This window comes from Corvus moneduloides, chromosome Z (assembly GCF_009650955.1).
Source record: "Corvus moneduloides isolate bCorMon1 chromosome Z, bCorMon1.pri, whole genome shotgun sequence".
Classification (NCBI taxonomy): Eukaryota; Metazoa; Chordata; class Aves; order Passeriformes; family Corvidae; genus Corvus; species Corvus moneduloides.
This window is the reverse complement of record NC_045511.1, coordinates 53,942,415-53,954,137: the sequence shown is the minus strand read 5'-3', so window position 1 is coordinate 53,954,137 and position 11,723 is coordinate 53,942,415. Positions and strand designations below refer to the sequence as shown.

General features: G+C 37.3%; 1 protein-coding gene across 5 annotated transcripts in view; it reads right to left on the bottom strand.

Annotated features, from left to right (window-relative positions):
- The window catches only part of TTC37 (tetratricopeptide repeat domain 37), a 50,890-nt gene that overhangs the window by 4,881 nt on the left and 34,286 nt on the right, over positions 1–11,723 (bottom strand). For all 5 annotated transcript variants that reach the window (XM_032096045.1, XM_032096047.1, XM_032096046.1 and 2 more), the window contains 9 exons: positions 11,073–11,145; positions 10,280–10,333; positions 10,062–10,173; positions 8,664–8,792; positions 7,942–8,063; positions 6,014–6,172; positions 3,528–3,680; positions 1,647–1,777; positions 280–403 (listed from right to left, as the gene is read on the bottom strand). In XM_032096045.1, coding sequence (XP_031951936.1) covers positions 280–403; positions 1,647–1,777; positions 3,528–3,680; positions 6,014–6,172; positions 7,942–8,063; positions 8,664–8,792; positions 10,062–10,173; positions 10,280–10,333; positions 11,073–11,145 — 1,057 coding nt within the window. The remainder of the gene's footprint in view (positions 1–279; positions 404–1,646; positions 1,778–3,527; positions 3,681–6,013; positions 6,173–7,941; positions 8,064–8,663; positions 8,793–10,061; positions 10,174–10,279; positions 10,334–11,072; positions 11,146–11,723) is intronic.

Sequence of the window (11,723 nt, the reverse complement as noted above, 5' to 3'; positions counted from 1 at the left end):
AGTGCTAAAACTTTGATTAAATGGTCCTCATGTCTACTGAACAGTCACCAGTAGAATTCCTGCAAGTTCGGACTGGAGACTTTACTGTTTATTTTTCATTATTGCATGGAGGAATGGAAGACATTCAAACAGACTGGTGTTGATTTCAAAAATTGAAGCACATTTGCACTTCAAGAGTAGGTGTGCTAGCACCTTCCTAGTCTCCTTCTACCCCATTTCCAAGCTGCAAGTATACTATTAAATGTAAATAGAAGTTCTGTATGAGATGGACTGCCTTACATCTATTAGTTCACAATCATCTTTGGCATACAGATGTTGCAGGAGATACCAGCGTGCCACCGACACAATGGTTTTGGGATTCGCTGGTTGATAAACTATTCTCTCCAACATTCGCCGAGTCTCCCTGGAAATGTAATCAAAACATAAGCCAAATCAAATTCAACTGCACAGGCCCCATGTAACATAACAAAGCAAGCAACAATGGCCAGAAGTAATATATGGGAAAGCCCTGATTGCACTTCCTGCAAACAGAGACAATATATGAAATTGAAGAAGAGAATTGGAATAGAGTACTAGACAAAGTCTAAAATTCTGTTTGGCTGATACTACCTTCTAACACCAACACACCATATACCTAACAAAGGGATTTTCAAATTCACAGTGTCATTAGAAATCTGGTAAAAACTGGCAACTACATGCAGGGATGTCATATTCATTCACTGGTGCTCTATCAGCTTTGGTTCTTGTTCCAAGAACTCTGTCCTTTATAACCAATGTGATATTCCAGTACACTGTAATTTAATAGGCTGTTGAAAAGTTACATGGTTTTGTTTTCTATTTGTACTTAAGATTTTCTTGTTTCAGGATTTTGAAGCACCTAGGCAGATCTTGTGATATACTGTTCATGTAAGTTAATATCTACAATTGTAGTAAGACTGATTTTGAGTTTTTATCTTAATTTTATTATAAATGACAACCATCACAATCACATTAGTCTGTCATCTGAAGAGCCAACAAAAAGAGTAAGCCAGTTTGTTAGTATTACCTAGAAAACAGGTGAATTATTGAACAAAACCATAAACCCTCAAATTTTCCATAGCTTAAGCAAAAATACTATAAAAGACAAAATGACCATAACAACCAAATTCACAACACAGGAAGATTCCAAGAATCCCTTCCATAAATATTTCCCCCCTTCCCCGAAAAGCCACAATGACCACCTGGCTGTTCAGGAATGGGCACGAACTTTCACTGTGAGACCAATTTAGGATCCAAATTAATCCCAGCAGTAGATAGGGTAGTGATTTCTGTTTTCACTGTGCTATTTTAGAAGATTTTTCAGAATGTATAGTCTTCTTGATGAATTTATTTAGATAACATGCTTTTAAAATAAAAGTTATCCTACAGCTGTTTTTTTCTGGGTATGAAGGTCTTTTTTTTTTTTTTTTTTTGACAAATAATGGAAGATTTGGCTGCTACCCACATTACTAACCCCTTCTCCCCTCCCCCTTTTAATTGCCATACTATTTCAAGAATTAATTTCCGTTTTCAAATTTCTTTAAGTTCTTGAAGTGAGATCTGCAGATAATGACCACTTGTATTTTTAGACACTGTATTCCACTGAAAACTTAACAGACCATGCATACCTTGCTCCCATTTTGCGATTATACTGTAGCAGTGCTTGAAGCAGAGCTGCCAAGGGGCAAGGAGAAAGTTTCAAAGCTTCAGTTGTTGCCTCCTGAACCAATGAGGGCCAATGTTCATTTGAGATATTAGCCTATTATAAAAGTAAAAATAAAAGAAAGAAAGAGAATAGTAATAAAAGAAATTTAAAAAAAACAGGAAAAAAAACCAGGGAACAAAAGGACTTTATTGTAGTGTATTTGCATCTCTCTAGAAAGCAGGTTTAATTTAAGCTGTTCTGAGGAGTATTTGGCAGGTTAGAAAGATACTTGTTTAAAAAAAACCCCAGACTAACACTTGTTAGAAGTGCCTGGAAAAGTAATGTTAACTTATTTAGGAGCAGCCTTGCCAGCATTCCACTTGCTAATTTATGCACACATCTTTTTGTTCTTCCATACAAATTTTAGTAGTGCTTCAGAAACTCCTGTTGGTACCATACATAAAACTCATCTAGAATGTAGAATTTATCCCCAGAAGTGACATAATTTTTTACCAGAAGTCAAAACCTAGATGGTAATTACCTAATAGAACAATTATTGAGCAAAGCCATATATCTAAAGAATACAAGCAAAGAAAGAAAAACTGGCTTAAGAAAAACTTTATTATCCTCATTGTGTCTGGATAGCATTCAAATTACTGTACTGGAAAGGGTGACCAAATTTTCACTCGGAAGATAATTAGAAGACAAGCAATTTTCAAATACAGAGCTTTCTTGGACCTGATCAAGTTTTTCACCTGGCTTTTATACATTTAACAAACCAGTACAGACTAGAAATGCCCAAAAAAATCCACTTATTGGCTTCTCTGCTCACTCAAAAAGTAGAGAGGAGATAATCGAATTCATACTGATCACATTTTTAAACAAAAGTCTTGTGTATTCTTAGGCACTTCAGGCCAGCCCTTGAACAAATAGTGTTAATTAAGCTAGAAGGTATCTTGTGACTTGTGGAAGCATTTAGGAGCAATAGGAAACAAACCAGAACACTAGAAAACTGACAGAAAAACAGCAGGAAAAATACTGCTGCTTGACACATTCTGCCTTTGGAAGGAATGGGCTTCTGAGAAAAACTGAGGACACCTCTCTTCTCCAAAAAGGAGAAACAGCATTGCAGGTTTATCCTCAGTAAATCTGACTGCCTTTTCTTACACAAGATCTCAGGATATATGGGGTTGCTTTGCCTGATTTTGATTAAAGCCGGGTCATGTGTTAAAATGTGAAAAAGCATTAGCCAAGATCACAGCAGGATCTACAATTTACTACAGACTTAGAATTCTAGTAGTGCACTTCAAGTTTCTAGTGACACTGCTTGATTGAAGAGGATAAACACTTGCCAACACCCTAAGGTATGTTCACCTTGCCCAGCAGTGCAAGGAATGGAGTTATTTTCTTTATTCCAGAAGATACAATTCTAGAGTTCAGTGCAAGGCATCATGTCTGGAAATGACCATACAGCATAAAAACATTTGAAATGTGACTGACGGACTTCTCCAGGCACCAGTGAAGAAGAAATGTCTGTTGAGGCAGTTGTCTGAACAAGAGGACAGAAACTTGAAAGGTATGTCAATTTGGATGATCAAACTGAAGCTGTTAACAGACAAGCCTTATTGAGCAAGTAAGCCTCTTATGCACAAAGTGGTTCTATGTGAATATTACACTGCAACCTCTCTTACAAAGAGACATTTTAAGAATACTCCACTGCCCCTTGAAGTGCTATTTTATTCTCTAGCTGTCATTCATACAATGTAAAGCCATTTAAACAGGGACTTCATTTAAAGACTACAGAAGCCCTGTATCCCATCAACTTCTGTTGTATCATGCAGTTATGTTATTTTGATTATCCTACCATGCAGATTTCCAGTGCGAGCATAGCTAGCCTGAGCAGACTGGATAACTTCCCATTCCAGCTGCCCTGCTGGGATGCCAACTGCAGACTCTTTCTGTAGCACATCTCTGCTCCTGTCATCATTCTCTGAGACTGATATACTTTTGCCAGCCACTGAAAATAAACATCCAACAAAATCAGTTATAGAGCCACCAAAACACACATCCATTAGGTAGTATCATATAGTCCAATTTATGAAAGTACCACAGCATACTATTACTTAAAACCATGCACCCAGTCCTCAGTCCAACAACATACTGTGCATTGCCCTGCAGAAAAATTACTCTGCTGCAGAGCTGGCAGTACACCTCACTACAGTAACTTATTTTGGGAGTTCCCTAGCCCACTCATGGACTTTTTTTGATAAGTTCTCTCAGCTGCTTTTTTTGGTAAGTTCTCTGCCAGCACAAGATGTCCTGGATTTCCTCATGAAGAGAAGGAAAAGGATTCTATCTTTAATTCTGTAGTCATCACACATTTTTTGAAGCAGATGCAGCCATATTTGCAAAGCCGTGACATGTACATGATATGCATGAAGATGTGCAAGCCATATTTAGAAATATTCTTTTCTGGATCACCAAGTAAAGCAATTCCCTTACTTTTGAGCAAAGGCCTCTAGACCTTTGCTAGCTAAAGACTGCCTGGTGTTAGAGGGGGCAGAAATTATTAACCCTTTCTGGTGCACAGAAGTTACTTCAAATTACAAAGAGAAACACACTATAAAGTACTAATCAGCACTAGTGAGATTGTGCATTCTTGACATCAAGCTGCAGACCTGCTCTTTAAAGGAAAACATTCATTCATGTGGCGGGAAAAAAAAACTTCCCTTGGCCTCAACTCTTTGCAGCTGAAGATGTCTAGCACTCAAGAAGTAAAGAAGAGAACCCTCATGCAAAGGCACAAGGCAGCTTTGCCAGATCTGCTTTTCTCTCTTTTTCTGGTAAGTCACAGCACAAAAAGTAGAACAGCCATCAGAACAGCAGTTCAGCAGCACTCCTAAATCCCAAAAAACAACCACTTAGACAAAAACCAAAAAGAAAAGTTAATGGCCCCTCTAACATAGTAAAACTGTAAGGTATCACAATGGATAAATCAAACCCTTAGGAAGTCTAGAGACAGAAAACATAAAAGCATAAATTTATCCACTAGGAAGAGATGTAGCAGCCAGGCATTTTCAGACTGCTATCTAAGCCCTGAGAAATACTTCCTTTAACTGAAGACTAAAAAGATCTTCCTCAGAGGTATCTTATCTGTGGCCTGGATTAAGAAGACCAAAACAAATCATCCCCTCCCACTCCCCACATCACATGCACTCAGTTCACCTACTGTCCCTGCTTGTAAGCAAGATGACTTGGCTATGCAAGGGATGCTTGAAGAACGTATACAACCCCTAATTTAATTTGAAGAATGCTATTAAAATAGAGCATACAATCGTGTCTTGCATGCTCCCTATTTTGCAAATTCCATCTGAATGAGTTCTATATTCAAAAGGTGAAGCCTCACACATCACAAAAAAATGCATCAAAAAAACACCTTCCCCAGAAATAATGCTCCTGTGTTTCTGAAGAGGATCCAGAGCCCTGTAAGAAGTGAGATAATGATCTATACAGCAGCATTGCACTGATCTTCTAAGAGTGAAATCAACTTCACTGATTCTTACTACAAGCAGAGCTTTATTTTATCAACAGGCAGAGGAGCATCATAAATCCTTCAGCTACATAAAGGACTCTGAAAGTTCACAGAATTTTTCTAAACAATGCACTACTTACATTGGTAAAGACAGATAATAACTGATAACTAAAAAGCAGCTGTTCGAAGATAAATATATGTGCTGCACCACCAAAAGGATCTCTTGGCATGTGTGAGACTTCTCAGATCGACTCACAGAAGCAGCATATGCAGTGAGCTTTAGCACTTTCATGTCAACTAAAAATGATCACTCATCGTGCCACGGAAGGGAGTTAGTGAACAGTGTTACTGGACGTGATTCTCTGCAGAATCAACTTACTCAAAAGAACAGTGACACCTGCAGTCAGAACATGATGGAGAAAGACTTATTCAGGTTTTCAGACCCTAAATAAGAAATTGTATATTACTACATTAAGAAACTCTTTACTTCCATTTATTCTTACGGGTTATGAAATATTTAATTGGTTTCCGCTCCCATGTCAAATCATAGATCTCTAAAGACAGGGACACCAAGGCATTCATCTCAAGTTTTTAGTTCTCCTACCTCCATGTCTGCTTGGTCTTACTAGCAGCCCTTAATATTTCAACTTTATATAAAGTTAACATAATGTTTCAACTGTGGAACAAATAGAATTTAAGCTCTTTTTTCTGTCACTGACTGTCAGCAGATAAATAAAATCAAGCAGTGAAACAAATGTTCACCCTCTTACAGCAGGTGTGAGAGTGGCACACCAGTCAGGGGAAGGATCCACACTTACTTGCCATGCTGCGGCTGAGGATGAACTGGACATGACTGTCTTACGAAGTTCCTCCACGATGTTGTCTGGAAGTTCTTTGTGAGTCTGCAACAGCTGCTTACACTGAACTTGTCTCAAAAGCAAAAACAGAGTTGGGTGCTCAGGGCAGCTTTTTAGACCCTAAAACCAAAACAATCAGAATTACGACCCCCCAATATCAAAGATACTTAGATTTTCCATTCTGTCCTTTACATAAAACAACATTGAAAGCATTCTCAGGATGCTTGAACATAGCATTTTTCTCCACCTCTGCACAAAGGAGTGTTCCAGGGACTGATCCACAAAAACAGGTAACATTTTTTCTGTCTTCAAAATACATTTGAAGTCTAAGATCAATTTTGAACATTTCCTACTTTTACAAGTTTCTGAAACAGCTCACATTTGGTTTGATAATTATTACAAGTTTTGGGCCTATTAACAGAGGCAAAAGCCCATCTTGGGGCTAAAAGGGTTGATTATGCTTCAAGCAATTTCAGTTCTCCCAGATAAGGTGCTTTATTTTCAGAAGCACTTCACTAAACATTTCCTATTCAGTAACAGCAGATATCCAGAGAGTATTTCTTTGAACAAACACAAAAAAGCAAAGACAGAAAACTAGCTATCTGTTGCTTTACCCTTCTCAGATGAAGCATGTGAAGCTTTTGCAAGCCTCACAGCATGTTATTTTCCCCGCTGAAATCACAGTAATTCCAAGAATTATAACTCAAACCAGATTTGTTTTAAGAAACTATACTTGTACTTTTCACACATTTTTTAAAAAAACAAAGGATGTTTCCTGTGAATCCTTCACAACTGAATGACAGCAGTGTCTGACTCACCCCCCAGTTATACTGCTTTCTGAGAACTCTGGGGTCCAAAACTACCACTGAGAGTTTGTGGTACTAGGGAATACTATCCTTTTTTCTTCACTAATTGCAGGCACTGACTGTGCTCTCCCCAAGCTATTTAACCAAACAAAAATCAACAAAATACACCACATCCTTCCCCCATACCCAGATTTGGGGAAGGACAGATCTTGAATGTCTCGAAATCTCTGATCATTGTTAATATAAGATAGGTCAGCAGACACGTTGGCCAGAAAAGGAAAACACCTCACGAAGCAAACAAAGAGACAAAAAAGAACTTCTTCCTGAAAACCAGCACATTCAATGAATCTGTTTGTTTGGTTTGAGTTTTTGTTGGTTGGGTTTTTTTTTAACTCCCATCCACTATAACAAAATATACCAAAACCAAGAATCACATTTGCTTGTGATTAACCATTTTCCTTAATGAAAATCAGGGATGTGTGCTTTTTTGCTTATCTTCTGCCAAGTCTTCTGCTTATGAACACTTTTTTGAATGTTGTTAACAGCCCAGCTGTGTTGCCTCAAGACCTTTCTTTTGCATAATTAAACTTGTAGCTTCTACTTGGGGCTCTGAAACAAAGTACCAACACAACCCAAAAGAAATCAAAGTCCCATGCATGTCTCCTACCCTGACTTCTCGCCTTGAATTTTGGTAATGTTTTGCTTAGCTCTAGGCAGGAAGAACAGACTTAAGATTTAGCATGACACGCACTACTTGTTTCAACTATTAACACAGTTTTGGTGTTGCAAACTGTACACCGTGGAGGGGAGAACCCAACCAGCTCAGCTGGTCAGAGAACGGTGCTAATAATGCCAAAGTTGAAGGTTTGATCCCCATACAGGCCATTCACTTCAGAGCCGGACTTGATGGTCTTCTTCGGTCCCTTCCAACTCCAAATACTCTGTGATTCTGTGAACTACTGTATTTTGTAGCTCTGATGGGACAGACAGTTGCCACTTCAAACACTACCTTTCTGTAAAATGCACACTAATAGTGGTTTCTATACAACTCTACCGCAGTCTGCCAGTGTGACACCATCATACCTTGTTACAAAGAGCTTCAGCTTCTGACAGTTTACCAGTCTCCTCTAGACTGGTAATAGCTTGACACAGACACCAGTCTTCAAGAGTATGGACATAATTATGCGGAAGGTTACTTTCTCCAGCTGCAAAGACAGACAAAGCACTTAAACAGATTAGCGTTTATGCTGCAGTACCATACCATGGTCACAGGATCTAGATCTGGTAAGGGAGAACTTCTATGAGTTTTAACCTGACATGGCTCCTGTCATTAGTAGCAACATTGAAAGATGGCAAAATTAAAAGCATGAGGGGAAAAAAGTATACACCATTTAAGTTAATGGCTCGAGATCAATCAAACATGGAATTTTAATTCCAGTTTTCAAAACACTATGGACATTAAGCAAGACTGAGCATCTACTGGAAGAGTTACAGAACTCAAAGTTACTTTAGCCCTTCCTTGTAAGTATGTTATACACCCACAACCTTCATGGGTGTAGGCATCAGAGTTCAAAAATACTATTTTAGAAAATCATTTGAAGCCTTGGAAGGGGAAGTAAGCTGCCATTAAGTATCTAACCCTAGCTGTACATTAGAATTTAATATTTTTATGTGTAAAATACAGTTACAGCTCAAGCCACTATTGAGTAATCCTCAGCCTATTTGCAAGTTCAGAAGAGCATTGCAAGCTTAGATAATTTCAATTTTATTTTACTTTTTTAAAATAGAAAACTTGTATAGCTTACTTTTGGCTGAAACTGTAGACACAAGTGTCATCTCTAGACCTGTTCGTTTCGGTTCAGTGTTGTTTAGACAGACAACAGTGTTTTCAGCATGACAGGCTGCCATTAGCACTGCCCAAGCAGCAGGATTATCTAGAAAAGAAGGGTCAAAGGGAACTCATGCCCATTCTAAAAATGCTGGTAGTTCACTTAGAAGGGTCTTTACCAGATAAAGCATAGCTACCAACGGAACCATATGGTGTAAATAGGAGCAGCAGTAAGTATTTGAGCTCAAACCAAGGAAGGCGGTAACTACTTGCTTCTAATTAGTAAGACTCATCAGATATAAAAGGAAGATGCTGTTCCTAAAGTCAGCTAATGTATTTTTCATAAATAGCTTCAGTGTGTTAACCTGAAACTGCCAGTTTATTTATGACTACAGAGATTAATCTTGGCTATCACTTAAAGTGTAACAAAACACAAAGTGGCAGCAAAAATTCCTAGACGCCATCCACAGCTTTCAGTCATACAGACTCAGTCTGTTCTGACCACCAGCATGAAATTTTCAGCAATAGGTGCCAACTTCCACTGCCAGCTAATTCCTGTGTCAGCTTCACATTTAACTAGCCCTGTGAAGAACACCTACTACTGTAAGAGCAATCTCTATCCTGAACTGGACAGAGCTCAGTTAAATATTTTATTTATGTAAATTTTCATCCCTAAGATAATTAATTTTGCCGGCAAAATGAAACAAAGCTTGAAGATCTAACAAAGTAAAATGTAAAGTATTCTGCTTTTAAATAGCAGTCATACCCTTGTATTTCCTGTAGGAAAGTAACTGAAATTTTTAACTTGCAACCAGCCTTATCTATCAGAGCTAAATGACTCTAGAAGAAGCAATGTTTTGGTATTTCACTATCAAGTACAAATTAGCAATTGGAAACCCCACTAGGCTTGCACTTGATATGCTTAAGGAAGAAAACCATTTAGTAAGAGAACAATTGTCTATAGTTTATAACCCGCACTTTTTAACAGAACCTTTCTAATCCAAAATCTCAAGGTAGATGAATAATTCTCTTCTGTCTGATGTTGCATACTGAGGGAATGTGTTTTTCAATTTTGTCTAGTATATGAAATAATACTTATATCTTTTCCTGTTGAGAGATTAAGAAGTTGCTTATAGTTTAGAAGAAGCCTTAAAACCCAGTGATAATTTTCTCATTGTCTGGTTGAATTCCCATTCCACTAAATTTGGAATGACAATGAAAATTTCCAATCTAAGCATTCTCCCCAAAACATACACAGATAACCCTAAACAACAAACCAAACCAACAAAAGTAGATTTTTTTCTTAGTCCAGTAATTTTTGCTTCTGATGGATAAAAAGACAGAAATCACTACTGTGTTTGAGAACAAGAGTAACCTGGACAGACATGGATGGCCTTCTGAATATTTTTCAGAGGATTGTTTTTTTTATCTTCTAACATGTGACATCCTGCTACCAGCTGATTAACTGCAATATTCAGCAGGACTTCCTATAAAACAGAACATAAGAGTTACTTAACACTGTGAGTGATCAGATGGAATTAATTTTAGGACTGTTTATGGAATTACAGAATCTTCAATTTAAGAAAGCCAAACCTTTCCACAGTTTACATCAAGTGTATGTGCAACACCTCCTGCCACAGCTCCTCCCTGCAAGATTAAAAAAACCAAACAATTTATTTCATTACATGGATAATTAATTTTATGCAAAATATAATGCCAAAATCTTTTTATCTTTGTTATTCACAAGTACAAAATTTGCACAATAAGGGAATTTCCTTGCTTACAGATTAAAATAAAAACATTATGCTTACAGCATAATCTTTTTATAAAAAATTAGCAGGAGACATTCCAGACTAGATCTTATCCTTATGATTGGCTTCCAGTTTTAGCCCCATATTGAAAAGGGTTTGTTTTCAGGTGCTCTTTCTGTTTATATAATTAACATATATTAAGACAGAGTATTTATTTGGAGGAAAGCTAACAAAAAGCAGAAAAGTGGCAAGGAAACACTGACTAATGTGGAAAGTGAAGATGACTAGCTTAACCAGATTAAACACAGGTAAATCTTAATATATATTTATTTACATAAATACAGTTCTATAAAACTAAACAGAAGAAATTATACATCGTACAGCCTTTTATTTTTGGCATAACTCTAGCAGATTTTTCCTATAAGTTTATTTCAAGAACTGTTACCTCATGAAGTATGCAAATAACGGTATATAAATTCAGTATGTGGCTGTGCACTGCTTTGTATGTAAGCCTTAAGTTTTCTTATTAACTGGGGAAAGTTCACACAACTGAAGGGTGGGGTTTTTTAAGTTAAGAAACAGCACATACTACTTGGAATGTAAACAGCACACATGAGTTACAGCAATGCACTTACTTCTGGCTTTTTTGATGCATACAGTGGAACTAGTCTAGACAGAAGAGACCAAAGGGCAGGATTATCAGGGTAACTAGGAAAAGAAAAGAGTATTAGATTTTCTGGTTTAGATATGCACCTTGTCTTCCAGGACTTAGTAGGCACATGCTATAAATACCAAGCAGGCCTTTTTCTATTAAGAAAACAATGCAACGTAATAGAAGATAGACATGGGTAATAAGTAAAATAAACAACACAATACTGAAGTAATACTGTTAGCTAAAGAAATAAAACATACAGCATGCATATCAATATTCATGGAAAGAAAACAAACTTTAGGGCTACAGGTCTTCTCCTCATAATATGAAGAACAAGGCATTTTAATTGTAGTTGGAAAAAAACAATTGCATGAAAATAGTTTCTGAAAACACTTGAAGAGACTATGCTGTGTCCCTTCCTGAATGGCTCAGGATGCTAAGACTAATCAAATCACATTTAAACAAAGACACTTAGCTAATGGAACAAATGGCTTCAAAGGCTGTTAAATATGAAATAAATACCCAAGAGACTATTCTAGGCTGAAGGTTATGCTACATAGGATGAAAAATGCTTTCATGGAAGAGTAAACTAACCTACCTATCAAAGAAGCCAGCCAAACAAAATCAGAAAACA